We start from the raw sequence: 22,873 nt of genomic DNA, 5'->3' as shown, positions 1-22,873 counted from the left end.
GGCTGTTCAGAGAAGGTTCACTAGGTTAATGCCGGAGATGAGGAGGTTGACTTATGAAGAAAGATTGGGCCTCAACTCATTGGCGTTCAGAAGAATAAGAAGTGATCTTATCAACACGTATAAAATAATGAGGTGGCTCGACAAGGTGGATACAGAGAGGATATTTCCTAATATGTCCTTACTATACAGTACAAATGCACACGGGGCCCATACTTGAGAGAAGGTCACTCTGTGACCAGTAACCTTTATTAGTCAGCACTGAAGTGAAGAAGGTGGGTGGAGCTTCCCCTTTTATACGAGAGTCCAGGTTAGGAGTGTCTCCCACAAGTTCACGACCTAGTGGTCAGTGCTCTCGCGGTGTACAACTTAGGTCAGTTTATACATGGGTTACAATGACAGTTGAATACATGACATCACCTCCTCCCCGCCCCCCCCCCCCCCCCAAAGTCTTATTGGGATCACAGGTGAAGTCTCTGGTGGTTTACGTTCCCTTATAGAGCGCCTGAGTTGGGGCTCCGGTTGCTTTGCTGTTTGCGGTGCCTCAGGCCTGTCCGGACTGCCTACAGTGACTGGACTCTCCTCCACTTGGTTCCAGTGTTCAGTCAACTGTGGGGGAGTGAACCCTACATCGTGTTCTTCCTCTGCTTCTTCTATGGGGTTGCTGAACCTCCTTTTAGTTTGATCCACGTGTTTGCAGCAGATTTGTCCATTGGTAAGTTTAACTACCAGAATCCTATTCCCCTATTTAGCAATCACAGTGCCTGCGAACCATTTGGGCCCTGCAGCATAGTTGAGGACAAAGACAGGGTCATTGACATCAATACATCGCGCCCTCGCATTCCCGTCATGGTAGTCACATTGTGACCGGCGCCTACTCTCAACAATTTCTTTCATGGTGGGGTGTATAAGGGATAACCTGGTTTTGAGCATCCTTTTCATTAGCAGCGCTGCGGGTGGAACCCCTGTGAGTGAGTGTGGTCGGGATCTATTGGCCAACAGGAGTCGTGATAAGCGGCTTTGTAGGGAACCCCCTTGGATTCTGAGCATCCCCTGTTTGATTATCTGCACTGCTCATTCTGCCTGGTCATTTGAGGCCGGCTTGATCAGTGCTGTTCTCACATGGTTGATACCATTTCCTGCCATGAAGTCCTGGAATTCAATGCTTGTAAAGCACGGGCCATTGTCGCTGACCAAGACGACCGGTAGACCATGGGTGGCAAACATTGCCTGTAGACTTTCTACCATGGCAGAGGATGTGCTTGAATCGAGAATGTCACACTCGATCCATTTGGAGTAGGCGTCTACTACAACCAAAAACATTTTTCCCATGAAAGGACCTGCGTAGTCCACATGGATGTGTAACCGTGGCTTGGCGGGTCAGGACCAGGGGCTAAGGGGGGCTTCCCTGGGCGCATTGCCGAGCTGGGCACACGTGTTGCACCTGTGAACACAAAGTTCCAGGTCTGCATCTATCCCTGGCCACCAAACTTGTGACCTGGCAATTGCCTTCATCATGACACAGCCCGGGTGCTCATTGTAGAGTTCTCTGATGAACACACCTCTGCCCATCTGGGGCATGACTACTAGGTTTCCGTATAGTAGGCAATCCGCCTGAATCAAGAGTTCATCCTTGCGCTTGTGAAATGTTTTAAATTCCTCAGGGCATGCCCGTACGTGGCTGCCCAGTCCCCATTCAGGACACATTTCTTGACTAAAGACAGTAGCGGGTCTCTATTTGTCCAGACTTTGAACTGACGGGCTGTCACGGGTGAGCCTTCGCTTTCGAAAGCTTCAACAGCCATGACCATCTCAGCAGCATGCTTGGTTGCCCGCTCAGTGGTGGCAAGTGTGGGAGCCGGTTGAGTACATTGGCGCAGTTTTCAGTGCCCTGTCTGTGCCGAATTGTACAGTCAAAGGCAGCTAACATGAGTGCCCACCTCTATTTGCGGGCCGACGCATTTGCATTTATGGCCAAAAGGGACTTTAGGAGTTTGTGATCTGTCTCCAGTTCGAATTTCCTGCCAAACAGGTACTGGTGCATTTTTTTTTACTGCATGTACACATGCAAGCGCTTCCTTTTCTCCCACCCCGTAGCCCCTTTCTGTCTGGGACAGACTTCTGGAGGCATAAGCTACTGGCTGTAACTGGCCCTTGGCATTAACATGCTGCAACACACACCCGACCCCATAGAACGACGCATCGCACGTTAACAAGTTTCTTACATGGGTCATATAGCATTAACAGATTGTTGGAGCATAACAAATTGCATGCTTTATCAAAAGTCCTTTCCTGGCTGTCCTGCCAGACCCATTCGCAACCTTTGCATAGGAGCATGTGTGGCGGCTCTAACAGCGTGCTCAATTTGGGAAGAAAGTTACCAAAATAGTTCAGGAGCCCCAGGAACGAACAACTCCGTCATGTTACGGGGTCTGGGTGCTCTCTGGATCGCTTCCGTTTTGGACGCAGTAGGTCTGATCCCGTTTGCTGCTACCCTCATCCCCAGGAATTCTACCTCTGCAGCTAGGAAGACGCACTTCGCCTTTTTCAGTCGCAGACCTACCCGGTCCAGTCTGCGTAGCACCTCCTCCAGGTTGTGGAAGTGTTCCTCAGTATCGCAACCCGTGATGAGTATGTCGTCTTGAAAAACCACCGAACTTGGAATCGACTTGAGGCTTTCCATGTTTCGTTGAAAGATCGCGACGGCAGAGCGAATCCCAAACGGACATCTGTTGTACTCAAACAACTCCTTGTGTGTCGTGATGGTGGTCAGCTTCTTCGACTCACTCGCCAGCTCCTGGGTCATGTAAGCTGAAGACAGGTCCAATTTTGAAAAAACATTTCTACCGGATAGCGTCGCAAAGAGGTCCTCCGCTCTCAGTAGCGGGTACTGGTCTTGGAGTGACATCCGATTGATGGTGGCCTTGTAATCACCACATATCCTGACCGACCCATCCGACTTGAGCAATCGGGCTCGCCCAGTCACTGAATTCGACTGGCGAGATGATGCCTTCCCTCAGCAGGCGGTCCAATATGCCGCCCATCTTTTCCCGCATCACGTACGGCACCGCTCTGGCCTTGTGGTGTACTGGCCTGGCGTCCAGGTTTATGTGAATCACTACCTTGGTCCCCATGAAAGTGCCAATGCCGGGTTGAAATAGTGAGTCAAATTTATCCAGGACCTGTGAGCATGATATTCGCTCCACAGAAGAAATTGCATTGACATCGCCCCATTTCCAGTTCATGACAGCAAGCCAACTCCTCCCCAGCAGTGCGGGACCGTCCCCCGGGACAATCCAGAGTGGCAACCTGTTCTCCGAATCTTTGTGGGTCATGACTACCGTGGCGCTGCCTAGCACCGGAATGATCTCCTTTGTATATGTCCGTAGCTTTGCGCCAATCGGCACTAATTTTGGCCTCCTGGCCTTGGACGCCCACAACTTGTCGAACTGTTTGATACTCATCAGCGACTGGCTGGCACCCGTGTCCAGCTCCATTGATACTGGGATGCCATTGAAGAGCACTTTCATCATTATCGGTGGCGTCCTGGTGTATGAACTGCATATGTGCTCCACATGAACTCGCTGAACTTCAGCTTCCAGCGATTTCCCCCAGTGTCCATTTGGCCTCGTAGGGCTTACATCGGGCCCGCCCTCCTCTTACCTCAACCTGGCTGCAGGCTTCCTGCACATACGCGCCAAGTGACCGCTGATGTTGCAATTTCTGCAGGTATATTGCTGATACCTGCAAGCTCTGGCTGTGTGTTTGCCTCCATACCTCTAATATGAGCCGTTATTGGAAATAAAAGGTCCATTACCAGTCGATCGTCTCTGATTGTCTCTGTAACTGTCCTTCAGCGCACCATTGATAGGTGTTGATGGCCCCATTACTGGCCGCATTGTCCCTTGCAATGGCATAAATTGCTGTTTAGCTAGCCATTGTCTCTGTTGAATTCCCCTTTGGGTTTGACTACATGCTCGGGCATGTCCGATTGTCCCTGTCTGCCTGGAGAACTGTGTGCCATGTTAACAATGTTGACTCCCTGTCCATTTGCTGCATTTAAACCAAGATTTTTGTCAAACATCATTCTGGTATCTTCCCCTGAGATAAATGTCTGGATCATCAAAGCCGCCGTTTCCAGGGTCAAGTCTTTGGTCTCAATCAGTTTCCTGAAAACCCCAGCGTGCCCCATGCCCTCAATAAAAAAAAGTCTCGCAGCATCTCCGCTCTGCATGCATCTGGGAACTTACATAGGCTTGCCAGTCGCCGGAGGTCTGCCACGAAGTCTGGAACGCTTTGCCCTTCTCGCCGCCGGTGTGTGTAAAACCGGTGTTTCACCATGTGCATGCTGCTCGCCGGTTTAAAGTGTTCTCCGATCAACTTACTGAGCTCTTCAAAAGTCCTGTCCTCTGACTTCTTTGGCGCTAGAAGGTCCTTCAGGGAGTACATCCTGGATCCACAAACCGTCAGGAGATGAGCCCTGCGTTTGTCAGCCGAATCCTGTCCCAGTCATTCCTTAGTGATGAAACTTTGCTGTAGTCTCTCAATAAAATCATCCCAATCATCACCGACACAGTACCTCTCGCCTGTGCTGCTAGTGGCCATGCTCGCATGGTTTGAATCCCAGTTTCTCGTCGGCAATAATATGTCCTTACTATACAGTACAAATGCACATGAGGCCCATACTTGAGAGAAGGTCACTCTGTGACCAGTAACCTTTATTAGCCAGCACTGCAGTGAAGAAGCTAGGTGAAGCTTCCCCTTTTATACCTGAAAGTCCAGGTTAGGAGTGTCTCCCACAAGTTCACCACCTAGTGGTCAGTGTTCTCATGGAGTACAACTTAGGTCAGTTTATACATGGGTTACAATGACAGTTGAATACATGACATTTCCACTCATGGGAGAAACTAAAACTAGGGGGCATAGTCTCAATAAGGGGCCGCCCATTTAAAACTGAGATGAGGAATGTCTTCTCAGGTTTCTAAATCTGTGGAATTCTCTGTCCCAGAGCGCTGTGGAGGCTGGGTCATTGTCCATTTCCGCCTGAAATATATTCAGATTTTTGAGCGATAAGGGTAATAGGGAAGTGGAGCTGAGTCCATGATCAGATCAGCCATGATCTTAAATGGCGGAGAAGCTTCGAGAGGCTAGGTAGCCTCCTATTTCTTATGTTCTTATTATACAGCTGCAGTATGACCCCTGGGAATCTGTCCATACAGCTTGTAACAGACTCTCCAAATGGTGGTCTTGTGCAGAAAAGTTCACTGTTTGCTAACAGGAGCAGAAGCCGATATTCTCGAGGTAGCTTGCAAATGAGAATTGCTTCTTACAAAGCTCACTGGGTTAGATTCATCAACAAAGAAACTACCCACATCAGTCTCATTAAAAGGAAAAAGACTTGCATTTATATTGCCTTTCACGTGCTCAGGATGGCCGAAAGCAACTGCTTTACAGCCAGCAAATTGCTTTTAGAAGTGTAATCACTGTTGTTTTGTAGGCAAAAAAAGCAGCCAATTTATGCACAGCAAGATCCCACAAACAATCATGACCAGTTCATCTATTTTTTTTAGTGTTGTTGATTGAGGGATTAATATTGGCCAGGACAGGAGGAGAGCTCCCTGCTCTTCGAAAAAGTGCCATGGGATCTTTATATCAGCCTGAACCGGCATGTAGGCATCTCAGTTTAAAGTCTCAACCAAAAGACAGTACTTCCAATAATGCAACAAGCATTGCGCTGAAGCATCAGCATAGATTTATGTGCTGGAGTGGGGCTTGGAACCACAACCTTCTGACTCAGCTAAGAATGTTATCACTGAGCCAAACAGACACCATGAAAGTGCAAGGCTGTGGAACAGTACACAGGCTGTTGAAATAGTAATGAGAGTCAAATTGTTACATCAATCTACCATAGACGTTCTGGACATGTAAACCAGAATAGTAGACTATTGCACAGATTTGCATGGTTCAGAAGTGTGTTGATTGATCTCCAATGTGAGCATTTAAAATACAGTTTTTTGAGAAGCAACTCCTACATGAGCATGTCAAATCCACACTGGAAGGCTTCAGAAGAATCAAAGTTTGAAAGCTGTTCCAGGTGTGGCATGTAATACCACGGCCTACCCTGCTCAGTTCCCGGTATGTGTTACTGCCTTTGCAAGCAGCAGATTTCCTTTACGGCTAGTAGAAGCTTGATCTGACAGCTTAAATACTTGAACTGGATCAATCAGTTTAAAAATGACTAGTTTTAATTTCAGCACTAAAATGAACGTCTGTGAAATGTCCTTACTGTTGAGTAACATTGCTACTTAAATGTGTAATTGTCAAAATATCTCGGTTGTTCAGACACTTCTTGTAGAAATTATGAGGTATCACCTGTGGCCCCTGGCCCATGGTTTTTGATTGTCCCAATATTTTACAACTGTTTGTGTAGGTCCAGGTTGAAACACAATACTCTCTGGCAATACATCTTTTTAAAAACACTAGCTAACAGCTTTCATATAGCATGAACAGCATGGAAACAGCAATGTGTTTACCATTTGTTTTGTAAAAGTGCTATAGGACTACTACCAAACTATTATTGATTATGCAGTTTGGTGCAGCCCACATTCTTGACTGAAAGATAAAGAAAAATAATGGGGCAAATCACTCTTTTCCAAAGTGACATTATGGTCCAAGTTTCCGCCCAAACTAGTTTGAATAATCACAAACTTAAAATCTTCCATGAGTCAGCCTTAAGTCAGGGATACAGAATGGATTTTTTTTTTCCTTTTGCATTAAAATATATATTCACGTTTTTAAGAGTTTAATTAATGCAGCTAAAAATGGGTTTATCAGAAAAAATAAGCATTTTAAATAAGTGTCTCGTCCTCCACCTATGTGCAATATTATCTTAAATCACTGAAAATGACTTTAAAAAGAAACAGATGCTGCCTGACCTGCTGAGATTTCCAACATTTTCTATTTTTATTCCAGATTCCAGCATCCGCAGTATTTTGTTTTTGCTTTTTTAAAAAAAAAACGATACCATTTACTAGTTTCATTGGTGTATAATAGTCAGTTTCTTAGTAAATTAAATATTTATAGCATGTAAAATATTTTAAAACATGCCTGTGTGCCAAAAGAAAATGAGCTCAATTTGAAGAGCCTTCTGGAAACGCCACAAACGGGCACAATCGGCAGAAACTCGCCGTCCTCATTATTTCTGTTTGAGGGCGTGACCAATTTAATAGACAGGGCTGGCTTCGGGCGAAATGATTTTTAAGGCAGCGTTAAAGATCATAGAAACTCGATTTACACTTAAGGTAACCTGCATTTAAAATTGCTCAATATTTTGGGCTGGTTTATCCGATTTCACCTATTTTGCGCTGATAATTCTTTTGCAGATTAGCAGAAACTGTACCTCCTGATGCTTTGAATTTGCCAATGCCTGGTTAATTTAGCAATTATCTGTCCCACACCGCAGAGACGGCACTGTTTGAGCACATTTAAAGTACAAGTTTCTTTCCATCTCACTTTTTAAAGAGGATTGAATCTCTGAATGCAGTGTATGTAGAAATATCTTGCATAGTGGTGCACTTAGAAGAAATTGACTGCAGTGGAGATAACTCGGCACACACAGTAGTGAGCTGGAGATCACTTGTTTTAAACTCAGTCTTTATTGTCCTTTTTTCTATTTGTATTTTTACAGTCAGTATATCTCAATAAATAAAAATTACATTAAAGTGTGTAACTGTCATTTTAAAAAAGTTGAACAAAATGGCCACAGGAACAAAGTACAATTTATTAAGTGGAGATGGTGTGTTCATAAACTGGAGTGTGAATCAACAGTTCAGAGTACATAATACATGGACAGAATATACTACAAATGCCTCAAATAAAATATGTCAAGGCATTACTTGCACAAAACACCTCGGAAGAAATCAGAATGGAGGATACCTTTTTGGTCAATTTGTGGGGGAGAAGAACCAGATATAAAACAGAATGGGCAACTTCCACTCGTCAGTTTCTATCTCTGGTGACCTGAAAACTGGAAAAGGTTGCAGTTTTGCTTTTGGCATTCACAAAGCTTTTCTGCATTTGGTCCTTTTGGAGCTCATCCCTTCACTTGCCTAATTATTTGTCTACAGCAGAGGCACAAATCTTTCCTTGGTAAGATTCATTTCCTCTGATTACTGCTTGAATAACTGTTTTAGGTGAAGAAAATGTAAATTAGAGTATTTTAGGTTTTTTTTTTAAAGCTGCATTTCATCAACCTTAAAGGAATTCCTCCAGAGTCCACTTTATGTTGCATGCAATGCCTTTTGTACACCTGCTTAAAATTATAAAACAGAAAATAATGGAAATAAAATCTTTGTGTTGAAGAAGAATTTTTGCTCCATAGCTAAGCTAGAAATATCAGCTCAGTTGTTTTGGTCTAGTTGTGCTGGCTTTTTATTTGCTTCAACATAATGATCACTAATTAGCCTCCCTTTATCAAATGTCTTCCCTGCTGCTCATGGACACTCTAACATCAGATGAACGCTTTAAACCTCTGATGAGAATGATTCCATACCAGCCACCCTCCTTAGGAATTTGTAATTAACAGGTCTGACTATGTAGAATTGAAATGGAATTTATTTCATACAGAGGCTTCCACAAGTTATAGATGGCAAACTGCCTCTTAACTGCAGCAGACCCGAAAGTCTCCTATTTTTAGAAGTGGTCTCCTGCTTTTGAAGCCTTTCTGATCAATTGGGAAATCATTCCCAATGTGAACAATGAATAAATTGAACAGTATGGAACAGAAGTCTTACTTTGCCTGGTAGTATAGTGGCTTGTAATTGAAAATGAAGGCTTGAATAGCAGCTACCAATGCACTTGTTATTTTAAATAGTTTGCATCATCATTACAAGAAGGTGCATTGCACCCAGCTGAGCTGAACAGAAGCTTTCTGCAATTTAACCAAAGGTCTGTGATCTGTTTCTCCACCCATCCCCCAAAAAATGCTATTTATTTCTGGCATTACCAAATAAAATTCCCCATTAAAACAATAAAGGTAGCACAGCTACCTGCTCCATAAAGACACTTTGAAGACGGCCAGAAGGTGCTGACCATGGTGATGAGCTGTTTAGAAATTCTACACTGAAAATACTCTGCTTTAAGTGAGTTTAAGAATTATACAGGATTGTATTGATTACTTATTTCAGCTGCAATATAACTGCTCCCCCAGGTTGGACAATTGTAATCCTCCTATTTGTGCAGCTTCCACATACAATTGTATATTCTATTCTTCATTGGGGATCAAAGAAGCTAAGGGGCTGTCAGTTTTAGGCCTTTACACCATGCATACCCCTCTGGGCAGATACTGAACCTCAACCCTGTGTGTATGTGTTTATACGTATAAGGCTTCATCTTGAGCCACAGTAAATTGTTTTAATTTTCATTGTTGGCAGCAGTCATTACTATTGTCTTGTGTGCAAAAAGTTTTAAATTGTAATTTAAGTATTTTTACACCTTAAATAGTGTACTTGTGAAAGTCTTTCACTTTGCAGAGGTTCTGTAATTCACCAAGGTTCAGATAACATAAAGTGGGAGAACAGTTTATAATATTCTCTGAACCTTTGATGAGATTAGAGCCATCTAATATTATGAAGAGACAAAGAGAAAGAAAGATCCATGGAGTGGTTGCCAGCAGTGACTTTCACAACAGATGCTAATGGTCAATAAACTCTACGTTGTTGAAGGACCAGTGATATTTGACAATCGACTAAAGTGGGTCAGTTGTTGGCTACTGAGACGTATATTGGATTAGTGTAACGGTATATAATTTACTAAAATCATATAGTGCTCTAATATGAAACATTCTGATCAGTTTGCATTCAAAAACAATAACGTGTGGAATTTGAGATTCTATTTAGAATAAGCAAAACCATGACTTTAAAACCATCAAAGACTCTATTGCTACTGATCCGCCTCCCTGCAAGAAATGCATTGCAGATTTCCAGAGTTTTTGAAGCTATGAGTCTCTTCACCGCTGGCAAAGCTCAGTGTTATCTGAAAGTTGGATTCATTTCTACTATATATGGTGTTGCAACATGAATGGTCTCATCATAGGACATTCTGATTATAATTTGAAAGCAGAATACTTCCAATGCCCAACAATTGAAGGATAGTAGAACTTAAATTCATAGGAGATTTTCCTTTTATTGCCCTTCCCCCATTTTCAAAGCCCATTGCTGTTGTATGCATTTAGCTTTACTTTCATGCAGAAAGCCGAGATGGTGTTTGGTACTGGTTGTCTCAGAAATAGAACAGTGCTAATTAGGAGGTGGATTTCAACAGGATGAGACTAGTCCTCATCATTTTTTTTGTGCCACCTCCCTTTCCAAAGATCAAACATCCTGGCATCAGTTGGTGTATAATCCAGGGGCCTAACCAATGTTCCCACTAAGCCGCGCGGCCACGCAGTGATGGGAAGGATCCCGTACAGGCCACTCACCGGCTTTTCCATTGTAAGTACCGTGCATGCGCAGAAATTTAAAAACATGGCGCAATAGAAGAAACCGGCCATGCAGAGCAAAGTGCAGATTGGAGATGGGCAATAAATGCTAGCCTTGCCAGCAACACCCCCATCCCAGGAATGAATTTTTTAAAATGACAGGGAAACATAGATAATGAAACATAGAAAATAGGTGCAGGAATAGGCCATTCAGCCCTTCGAGCCTGCACCACCATTCAAACAGATCATAGCTGAACATTGAGCCTGACTAAGTGCTGTCAAATCTTGCCATAGGCGGGCATGTCTATCAAGGCAGGGGTTCAAACTCATGTCCTCAGGTGGTAGTGTAAGACTCCAACTTATTGAACCACCGCAGAAATAATAAAACATTTAGAAACTGAATAACATTTAGGTTTTTTACATCTATATATAATATATTAAGGGGGAGAAATTCGGTATCGCCCTGTTTGGGGGTTATCGCCCCTGGAAGAAAGTGGAGTGCTAAATCAAGCACTTCACTACAATCCTGGGGCAGTAACGAGGCAGACACCACCGCAGCATTACGCACTTGACCACACAGCACGGCCGCGTCCAAGGAGCCCTTCCCTCAATTAAAGGGACGGGCCCACGCTGCCAAATCTGCGGACCATCAGAGAGTGGGGGTGCTGCGCGATCAGTCCAGCACTCGAGCAGAGTGCCGGGCTAAGCGATAGCGGGCGTGAACCCGCGAAGATACCGCACGAGGAGCGGTACGTTTTTTTCTGTACTTTGCCGTGATAGCGGCCGGCCAGCCACCCGCCCGATACGCATCCCCTGAAGCTGTCACAGCTATCACCCCGCGCTGCTGCAGGGGTGGGAGAAGCCAATTTTAGGACCGGGGCGATGTGCGTGGCGATGACATCACGATCTCCGAGTGCAGGAGATCGGGATGCAAAGTTGTAGTGCCGTTGCTAAACTCTCGCCCAATATGGCAGGAGTCGTAAACAGCGCTGCGCCCGGTGGCAAACTCATTTGCACACTGTTAGCGACCCCAGAGGTGCAAAATAGCCCAATTTTGCACCTTAAGAGTTCTATAATCTGTGTGGACTTCCTGTCAACTTTTCCATGATAATTTTCTATATCCACACTGGGAATGAAAACTGCCTATATAAACTTGTCATGCTGTAATTACACTGCTGTGGTACCTCCGTTGTAAGTCTCCCAACTCCCTCAGTCAGTACAGTGAAGAGTTTCTACGCTCCAACTAACTCTACACCTCAGCTTCTCAAATTGCTGTAAGGTATGCTATTTAACTATAATATAAAATAACCATATTATTTGAAGTGTGGACCAAATGTCTGACTTTAAAATAGGGGATGAATTACACCTGTGCACACTGGTCTAATTATTCCCCCACCCTCTAACTCTAATTCACCTGCTCTTGACTCCCTGTGTGCAATGCCACAGAAGATTGAATACTAAAGCAATAAAAATGGAAGAGATAAGACAGATGGTGCATTTATATTGACACTTCTGCATCACTGAGAAATGTTTTTTATTTTACAGCGATGCCAAGGGTGACAGTTTATCTCTGGAGTTAGGTCTAGAGTGAAGCATCGAGATCCTCTGATAGAGGGCTGTCTCTGAATGGATGGGTTGGAACCGCGTAAAATATAGCTCTTGTGCAGTGTTAAACCGGCTTTACAAACGGAAGCAGGTTTTTTTTTTAAACCGAGTGACTGCTGCCAACGACCGGAATTTTTAACGAGCCTGCTTCCGTAACGATCCGGAAGCGCACGTGCGCCGATCGCTTCTATGCAGCTTCCGCTTCGTTGGCAGCAGTTGCGTTCTTTTTGTTTTGGGAAAGTGCCATTCCTGTCTGTGCTCTCAAAACATTCAACATTTACCAAACTTCAGCTCAGTGCATTGCACAGCCCACAATGGAAATCTGGTGTGGTCAGCCACAAGTCACTCACTGCAGCTCCTGGTCTCAGACTGATTACACAATGGCCCAGAATTTGCTGGAGCAGGGCATCTTGCAGCGTGTCTCGTTTGTTAGATTGTTTTCCTCGCCCTTCAGCTCGCAAAATCTTTGCTCGAAATGCAAGCTGATAATGGCGCGGCGAGGTCAATGGGGCATCTGGGACCTTGGTGAATGACAGGACCAACAGGCTATCCCCTTATTTAAGGATAGAGAAAGAAACAGAAGAACGGTGGAGAAGGCAATAGGGCGAATTCGAGTCTAAAATTAGATACAGAAAGAGAAATAAAGAGAGGGGGAAGAAAGATTGGATTAAAAGAGACAGAAAGGAAAAGTGAGATTTTTAAAATTTTTATTTTGAAAAACCTCTAAGAACAATTTACTACCTGCAGGAATGAGACGCCACGGTTTCAGCTGTTCCCTTTCTGGGTCGGAGAGATTGGGTGGCATTGCAGGAACGTAAATGTCATTGTTAAAAGGGTCTTTACATCATTAGGTACCAGCCCTAACTTTGGTCATGATTTTGCCACCCATGGTGAGTCCAGTGGGGCTGGTGGCATGTGGGAAATGCGGTGCTGGCTCGAGCCCGCCCTTTTGCAGCAATCTTCCGATGATTGGGCTTGTTAAGCGCGTCCTGCAGGGTTCCCGGCCAATTAACAGGAAGCCGGTCTGATTATGTCATTTGATGACGCGTCATCAGCCAGTTTTCTTAAAGGGACCATGCGCCATTGCTTTGACAGTTCTTCTGTCAGTGTTCTGCAGCATTGAGCTGCTGCAAACACTGACCAACACTGCACAGAGGTGCACAGCTGCACCAAGACTCTCCCATCAATCCCTCCAGATGCTTCTGGAGGGAGTCACAGCACGCAGGGAGGTTCTCTTCCTTTCCCGTAGGTGGAAGAGACTTCCCCAGGACACCAACGCAGCCTGGTTGCACATTACACAGGAGGATACACGCAGGGATGTCATTAGGAGGACCTGGCTGCAGTGGCGCAAACCTTTCAATGATCTCAGTAGATCACGAAATGTTACTACAAAGCCACACACAATGTCATCCTGCCGTGCCACTCATCACATCCTCATCACTCTGCCTTCCCGACTCTACCCCTGCCATATCCTTACTCACACCAACTTATTTTGCACCTCCACCCATCCCTCTCTCTAACTACATTATCAGTTCCCCATCTCACTAGCCACCCCTCACACTCACCCTCATCCTTGTCCAATCATACCAACTAACAACACGCAAGGGTAAGCACTTGGGTCCTTTAGCCAATACACATGTAAAGGTTATGTTGATGTGTTGTCAAACATTGAAATCTTTATTTTCAGCATTTTGCATTCTTGAACAGATCTGTGGACACCTTTGGAAGTGGCTTAGTGAGTTGTAGTGAATGGTGAGACATAAGGGTATTCCCACAATGGAAAGGAATGGCTTGGGCATTGCAGGGATGCTTTATGGAGCTGGTGTGGGGTGGTGCCATCCTGGGGCATCAAGTCGCAGCCAGGATGAACAGGGTCAAGTGAAGTAAATGTGGCCATGGTGAGGTCATCCCTGGCCTCCCAGGCAGCAATGTGATTGGGTGCTGATGCTCGGTGTCCTGTGCAGCATCAGTTAATTGTGGAGAAGGTTGGTGTTCTTGTTGGTGATGCTGGTGTGTTTAGTGATGTTGGTGTTGAGGCTGATCGTGATGGGATTCTGAAATTTTTTCAAGGGCGCCGATGCTGCTGGAATAGATGACACGTGAGGTTGAGATGACAGAAGCGATCTGTCAGTGGTGACAGAGGTGGCTCCAAAGAGGTGACAGTGAATAGAGAGTTCACTGCAAACACTTCCAAACTGTATACAGGTCAAATCCTGAAGACTTCAGCTTCTGACATTGGAAAGTGAACAGCGGAGAAATGGTAGCTTTTATAACACTTCTGCAACTGTCAACTAGCCAAAGCAATAGAGTCACTGAGAACCCGACTCCACTTACCTGGCGTGAAACCTGAGGGACAGCAAATCCAGCAAAAGATTGGTAAAATTGTAAATGCCTGCTTTTAATCCTCATAAGTAGCATTCCAACTACTTCTGAACTATCTTAATTAACTGGCCCACTGCTTGCTATCGGGTCTGCGATCCACACGCAGACCTGACAGCTGAGAAACTGACACCGAAGACGGGTTCAGACCTAACCTGCTGTCAATCAGGGCCATTTTGACAGTAGGGCTGCCTCCAAGTGCGCACTTGCAGGGCTGGGAAGATTCCGGCCTTTGTGTGGCATGTAAATGCAGCAAATTCTTGAAACTCATGGGGAGGTTGATGGCGAGCTCCCATTTCCGTGAGGCTCACAGCGGAGTGACACAAATCTCTCAGCAATTTGTGGTAATGCACAACTCACGGGGTATCTCTTCATGACTACATATTGCTGGGTTATTTACAGACCAATAACGGTGTGCGCATTAAACTCACCATTATTTTCCCCACAAATTCTGGGCCAATGTTTCCACAGCCGGATTTAAAAGCAGGTTTAACTGGTTTGCTTCACCCTATGATGATAATCATGTAAGAGCTCAAAATGAGAATCAATTACTGTTGAAGTAAATGCTGCATTTTAAAATTATTTTCTATTTAAGAATTATTCCTTTTCACCCTGCTCATTAATTCAGAAGACTGCAAATATTACATGATGGGTTATTATGAATTTATCTATGCAATTTTTGTAATTTTTCTATTTCATTTTGGGGAAGGGTTACTTTTTTTTAAAAGCTATCTTGTGAAACTTCTAATTATGAGCTAAGTCAGGGAGGAGGAGGTCTTAAAATTTGCCTTCATTTCTTTGTGCATTATGTCACCCCGTTTTGTTTATGATTCTTGATTTGGCAAATTTTAAACACATTTTCATAGCACCAGCCTGAAACTTTTTACCGACACATTCTTATCACAGTTACCCTCTGAGATTGTTTTAGTTTTGCATTGAGGGACATCTTATATGGTTTCTCTAACAACATGGAAATCATTAACATTGCTGTGTCCAACATTAAATATAGCGCAAATTCTTGTAGTGGGGGACTACTGTACAATCTAGAAATTACTATTTGTGATTTATGTACAAACAACATGTATAATAATCGTATTGATCAGACTCTATTAAGTGCCTGGGAATGATGGAGAGGAAAAATAAAAGGCCAAGGTTCGCCTGAGATTATATCATTGCTGATCCCATTCATCTGCTCACGTGCTGCAGGTTCCCATCATTCACTTTTCATCCTCCTCTCCATCACTGATGCTACTGATGGAGGCAGAAGCAGCTTTCGGGGAAGATGGGGGCGAGGTTTTGGTAAATGGCCACTGGAACGTTGGGGACTGGGACCGTTCTCTTGTTGGGCTGCTTGAGGGGCTTTGCCTTGGAGACAAAGCTTGCAGCATCCGACCCCCTCTCTCCTGGAAAACCTGTTTCTGTAAAGCAGGGAAACAAAAAAATCTGGATGAACGACTGAGTAATGCTTTAGCAAGTATGGCCAGATGACCTGAATTTGGTGAATAGTGGTGTTGTACAACAGAGATTTTAAGCTAAATGTGTGGAATTTGTTTTTCACCTACCTAAGCCTCATGGATTTATGCAGTCACAAGCAGCAACTGAGCCTAATAGCTAATGCCTTGATTATAAGCCCCACATACCACACCGAGCAACACAAAGTATGATTTAAAAACTCTCATGACATTAATACCGACTCACTCAGCCCAGATTTCTGAACCAGGCACAAAGATTAGGCCAATCAGAGCCTTATCAAACTTTCAGCAAAGCCTGTTCTTGCTTTAAATGTCGCTATACATAAAGTTCTGGATGAATCAACTATGTTTTTCGTTTTGGTGATTTTTAAAATCAAATCGCGTCAGATTCTGATTGGAAAACTACATTTGATTCACTCGAACAAATATTGCCTTTGGCAGTAAATAACCCGCTCTTCATATTTATTTAAGATACATAATTTTTTTCCCTTCTCTTCTTTTTATTTTCCACTCATTCTCATTTCACCTCCTCTTAAAGGCATTGACTGGTTCCATAAGTGGTTATTATTCAGGTCTCAGCATTAGTAGCGAGTTTCAGCAAGCTGTTTGTGGGTCATCGCAGCCAAGTCCGATCCTGTCCTCACCCACCATGATCACACACAATCAAACATGCACATTTTCAGGAGGAGTCACTGGATAGTGATTGGGTGTGGGAACCCAGGCCAATTTTCCTCTCCCTAAGCTTCAGGCGCTGAGACTAACTGTACTAGTTCTAGTACTGCCCTGTCTGAGAACAGTTAATTTAAAATAAATCAGGAATTGAACCTGGAACCTTCCTGGTCTCTATGGCTCAGCCAAATGAGGTCACTGCAAATCTTGTTGAACGTTCGGAAGAGGCCCCTTACTCTCATAATGGACCATTCCCAGCTCATCCCAATGTACTGATGAGCAGAACCCAAGATTCTGCCTTTGCTGCTCGCTGGTTGAAGCTGGGAAGCAATTCTTTAACAAACAGTGCAACAAATTACTGCCAGGTATGTTAGTCTGTGTGTCAGTCTCCCAGTAGCTTTATTTTGTCTTGTGAAAAACAGTAATCCAATCTACTTTTGGATGGCAGCCATTTATTTAAAATACTTTTCTTTCCTTTGCTCTGCAGCAAGACCGTGCTACTCTCAGCTGGTCTTGTGTGGAGGAATTCCTGGAGTTAGTTCACCACTGCAACTGAAAACATCTGATGCAGAAACCAATAATGCTCACTACTTACTATTGGCAGAGGAGCAGGAACTTTGTTACAGTTACTCCCACAAAACTTTCCATACCAGCCAGTAACAACGCGGTGCCCTAAATTTGTTGTTATTGTTGTAAGCCAGCTTTGCACTTACTCCAAGCTACATATATGGTATGTCCTGCCTTTATGCAGACCTATGTAGGCCTTTTATTATATGCTTTAGAAGCTTGGTACTCCACCCCCATTGTCCCCCAACAGTATAAAGGAGAGAAATTCAAAAACTCTGCCAGAGCCTAAGATCTCATTCTCTCTGGGTCTCAGTAGCCACCATTGACCTGCAGAAAACACAACTCCTCTCTCCTATGGTCTACAATTTACAATATGCTACTAAATTAAAAAGTGGGGAATGATGCTTAGCCATCACATGTGTCTAAAGTAGTGTTTGCATGGCAGTCTTTTAGGTCAACATAAAAGTGCCTTGAGAAACCTGTGTTTATTATCAGGAATCACAAAGAAGTTAGCTCTGCCTAGGCTTTCTCTGTCGGTACTGTGAGCTTTTGTAATACTTATGGTAGATAACTGACATAGAACTTTTCCACTAACTTTTTGGAAATTATACTTAAATACACACCCAAGCTCCATCTGGGCCAAACAGCTCTAAAAAGTTTCCAATAAATTCACGCGATTTCTCTTCCCATTTTTGTATAAGGTCATGGCTTTTTTCCTCCACTTTGTAAACAAATTCTTTTGATTTTTCTTCTACATTCTTCACCTTTTCTTTCATTTTGTCAACATGGTTTTGGAAACGATACTTCTTTTCCTGAAAAGAAATGAAATGTTCAGCTCGGTGACTGAAAATAAAATATATGAAAATGAAATACACTGCAATCTAATTCTTTTTTTTAAAAAAACCTTCCTCCATTCTAAAATTCTCTGCCTTCCCCATAAACAGTTCCTCATCAAGAAGGTAGGTAACCTGTTTCTGGCCTCTATCAATGCTGATGCTGAGCTAGTCACATGGTGGAACAAGAAAGCAGCGTCTTTCAGACTTTTATCTCCCTACATCCCTCCAAGAAGTGTTTATGTTTTGCTCAGCACCTTCCTCAGCTAAGACCCAGAGTGCACTGTGAGAGGCTGAGGCTGATCCTACCACATAAATACCAAACTAGAACAGTGGCAAAAGTTGGCTAAAAGCCCCAAAAAGCTAAAACATTCCAAAAATCTGACAAACCAAAAACAGTCCAAAAGATAGGCCTTATAAGTGAAAAGGAGATCTTGTGTGTTGGGACCTCACCTTTTCACCAGAAATATTAATGACTTAGATAAAGGAACAAAAAATTGTATATCCAAGTTTGTAGATGGCACTAATTTTTAGGTGGCACAGTAAGTTGTGTATATGGGAGCAGGAGGTTTCAAAGGCAGACTAAGCGAGGGGCTGAATTGTCTACTCTTGTTCCTATCTTCCTGCATTACATTAATTTTATTGCAGTGTAAAAGCTGAAGTACGCAGAAGTGCAGTCTGCAGCAGAGGTAAATTTAGAACATACTGAAGGAAGAAGCGATGGCATGAGGGTTCCTGGGGCCCTCCTGAGAACAGTTTATTTGATACATTTTATTTTGTCATTTTGCAGTACTGCATTTCTGTCTTTCAAGCCAATAACTATTTCTCCTGGAAGAGTTGCAGATATTTGAAACATGGAAATAAAAATAGTTTAGGGGCGTCAAAACAGCTTTACAGGGTCCAGTAAATCTGATCCCCAGATACATGACATTAATTTATGAACTGAAATCTTTTACAATATAAGTCTACAATAATCCCAAGCAGTAATGCAATCTACATGCACAAAAGCTAGCTCACTATCACATCTGTACCTCTCTGCAACTCCATGGTAACCCAGAGACAGATGCAGGATTAGATAAATTCACTTGATGTAAACCCTACATTTTTGGCCTGCCAGTTTTTGGGGGATGTTTTAGCTTTTTGGGGCTGTTGGGCAACTTTTGCCAATATTCTAGTTTGGCATTACCCCTCACCACAAACAGGCCAATTATCCACAGCTTACAGCGTGTTAGTAAAATCCTAAATATGGGTATCACAGTGTAGTTCTTTAAATTAAGTAAAGCTCATCACTATTCCAACCCCATGCCCTCAATTCTGCATGGGTAGTGGCAGGAATGCTCTAATATAACCAGTTCACACCAGTTTCCTGACCTCATAAAAGCTTCATCAACTAGTCTTGAAGAAAATAAACTATCACATAAGACAATTGTTGAGCACGCCTCAGAAAAGTTTCTTTGAGGAAACATTTTTTTAAAGCTGCATTTCAGCAGCTTACTGACATGTAACTTTTGTAACCCTCAGAAACCATCAACTCATCTGAAAACATTTCTGCCTCAAGTTTATGTGCAACTAACAGTGAGAGAAAGTGATTGCTGATTGATTGCTTGTTTGCTTCCAAGAGCCTTCAGTCCTCCCATCTAATCAATCTGATTACAAAAGCAAAAGCAAAATACTGCGGATGCTGGAAATACTCAATGGGTCAGGCAGTATCTGTGGCGAGAGAAACTGTGTTAACATTTCAGGTCGATGACCTTTCGTCAGAACTGTTCTGAGGAAGGGTTATCGACCTGAAACATTAGCTCTGTTTCCCTCTCCACAGATGCTGCCTGACCTGCTTGAGTATTTTCAGCATTTTCTGTTTCTATAACCAATCTGATTGGTTGACACTGATAACCTCCGAGCCGAGTGAGAAAAGCTGATCTTTCTTGTAAAACGGTAACAAATCAGTTAAAATGTTGACAATCAGCTTGAACCACTGACTGTTGGACTATGAGTCCACTAGTACACGATGAGCGGAAAATATGACATTAGAAATTTCTTACAGTGACAGGAAGTAGCAGATTGTTCTATTGGATGCCAAAAGCCACTTTTGCTTTCATTCTCAAATGGATACAATTGAGATAAAGCATGATTTTCAACTGCCAGCAGTGGTGGTGTCCTGCCTCTGAACACTACAACAGTAAATCACAGCTGCTGACATTTGCCTGCCTGTCCCATGTTTTGCTGCCTCTTAGTTGGATGGGCAGCTGGAACAAAGCAACTGGAGAGACAGGGGAAGGAAAAATTACTGTCTGGTCAGCCTAGGAATAACACTGACAATTAGCTGCACAAAGAAATCGGTGACTCAGCCCCAGCTGAAAAAAGGAAATGTGGCAGCAACGTGGCCAAAGAGAACAGAGAGAAATCAAAACAAAATAACAACTAGCTCGAAGAATGCTGACTGAGGACTCAAACTAACAGTCTGCATTAAACAGCACAATTCATGACCAGCAAGGTTATTTTATTCTGTTCATGCAGCTATTAAGGGCAACATGAAAATCATGCAGCGTGTACATCAGTTAGACTCCAAGCAGTGGGGCAGCTTTTTGTTACTGTCAACGGGGACTTTGTTGCCCAGCAACTCAGAATCTTTGCTGGAGAGTAATGTGCATTGTAAGCAATCCCTTCAAGTCTGAGCTAGACAAAGCTAGCATTTAGTTTGGATACTCCGTACAATAACATACGCGGGGTAGGAAAGGTCACATGATAATAGGAGACTCACATTTATGAAGCTAACGTTAAGCTCTTTGGCTGTGTAACCTCTCTGGAGGTTACGTCGGGCGTAGACATCGTAATCTCGGACAATTCTAGTGATAAGGTCAGAGGTGGAGATGCCCTCTGTTCTTTGAGTGGGAACAAACATGCCTAAAAATTATAAAAATAGATTGCAATAAGTCACTGAAACATTATTTAAAAGCATTATTCATTAGTTGCAATATCTTGGGCTGTCCCAAGGACATGAAAGGTATTACAGTACAGCAGTGACTACACTTCAAAAGTACTTAATAGGATGCAAAGCACTTTGGGACGTTCTGAGATCAAGAAAGGCGCTATATAGAAGCAAGTCTTTCTTTTTGCTTTATATAAATGCAAATTATTTCCTTCCTTAAATTGTGTGGTAAATAAAAGTTGTGCCAATGCAGTGTGGGAGCCTTTCACTTCACAATGCTGGGACTGTCCAACCTGGTTTAGTTCTGGTAGTGCCAAGCAGTTGAACTTGGCAACTTGTCTGCAGGGTAGTGCCTCAGGGTAGCTTTGTTCACCCAAGGAAAACACTTGCGAGCCTTGGCATCTTATGCAGTGCCAGTGTGCCACCTGCTGGTTAGACACAGAGCTGCACTGACTGATACTGAGATCAGCCAAAGGTTTCACCCTCCTGGCCAGATTTCTGAAAAAATGTACCCAGGAATATTTGGGGAACAGATAGAAATAATTTTAAAATTCCAACATTGTAAAAATGGAATTATATATAGAATGTGCAATAGACTCCCACAAATTCATGTTTGATTCCCTCCAATCAGATTGCTGGCCCGTCCATGGAACCAAGACAGCCCTAATGAAAGTCACAAACAACATTCCCTATGACTGTGAACATGATGCACAATCCCTCTTCTTCCTCCTCGAACTCTCTGCCGCCTTCAATATGATGGACCATGCCACCCTCCGCCAACATCTCTCCTCCACTGTCCAGCTCTTGCTTAGTTCCAACTGTACCTATCTTCTCTACAAATGGCTTCGCTTCCCACCCCACACTGTCACCTCCAAAGTCCCATTAAGAATCCATCCTCCCCCGCCCACTCCCTCTTCTACATCCTGCTTTTTGAAGACATCATCCACAGACATGGGGTCAGTTCCTGCATGTATGCAGATGATACCCAGCTTTACCTCTCCACCACTTCTCTCGACCGCTCTACTGCCTCCATAATGTCAGACGTCTAGTCTTGGATGAATCTTGTTAAATAACAGGAAGACCAAAGTCATTTTCTTTTTCACTGCCACAAACTTTTTAACCACTGCCACCATGCCACTGTATCAGGTTGAACTAGACTGTTCACAACTTCAAAGTCCTGTTTGACCCTGAGCTGAGCTTCCGACCCCATATCCTCTCCATCACAAGGACCATCTATATCTATCAGCATAACACTGTCCTCCTTTGCCCCTACCTCAGCCCATCTACTGCCAAAGCCCTCATTCATGCCTTTTTCACCTCGATCCTTGATTATTCCAATGGTCTCCTGGCTGGCCTCCCATCCTCCACCCTTCATATAACTCACCTCATCCAAAATTCTGCTGCCTGTTCCTTATTGTGCACCAAGTCCCACTTGCCCATCACACCCATCTTCGTGATTCGCATCAGCTCCCAGTCCTCCAATGCCTCATACTAAAAATTTGCATCCTCGTGTTTAAATTCCTCCATAGTCTCATACTTCCCTATCTCTATAACCTCTTCCAGCCCTACAAATCTCCCAAACTCTCAATTCATCTGACTCCAGAATCTTGTTTATCCCTTCACACCACCATTGGAAGCCATATCTTCAGTGGAATTTTCTTCCTCAACCCCTCTGCATCTCCACCTCCCTCCCCTCCTCCAAGATGTTATTTAAAACTCAGCTCTTTGACCAACTCTTTGCTCGACTCTCCTAATCTCTGCTTTGACTTAGTGTCCATTTTCCTCACATCTCTGTGAAGCTCATTGGGACATTTTTCGACGATTAAGGTGCATTTAAATGCAAGTTGTTGTTGCTGCACTGCATGCAATAAACAACTAGAGCAAGGCAAATACTTGAAGAACAGAGGTTCCAACCAATACATTTTAGGTACACTTCCAACATTCT

General features: G+C 43.6%; 1 protein-coding gene across 2 annotated transcripts in view; it reads right to left on the bottom strand.

Annotated features, from left to right (window-relative positions):
- Positions 1–12,114: 12,114 nt before the first annotated feature.
- Positions 12,115–22,873, bottom strand: part of LOC139275719 (choline-phosphate cytidylyltransferase B) — a 90,171-nt gene continuing 79,412 nt past the window's right edge. For both annotated transcript variants that reach the window (XM_070892898.1, XM_070892899.1), the window contains 3 exons: positions 20,761–20,903; positions 17,790–17,978; positions 12,115–15,876 (listed from right to left, as the gene is read on the bottom strand). In XM_070892898.1, the coding sequence (XP_070748999.1) occupies positions 15,676–15,876; positions 17,790–17,978; positions 20,761–20,903 (533 nt within the window). In that variant the 3' untranslated portion in view covers positions 12,115–15,675. The remainder of the gene's footprint in view (positions 15,877–17,789; positions 17,979–20,760; positions 20,904–22,873) is intronic.

The sequence above is a fragment of the Pristiophorus japonicus genome, chromosome 11 (assembly GCF_044704955.1).
Source record: "Pristiophorus japonicus isolate sPriJap1 chromosome 11, sPriJap1.hap1, whole genome shotgun sequence".
Lineage (NCBI taxonomy): Eukaryota > Metazoa > Chordata > Chondrichthyes > Pristiophoridae > Pristiophorus > Pristiophorus japonicus.
Note: the sequence above shows the minus strand (reverse complement) of the source record. Positions and strands in the feature narration are given on the sequence as shown.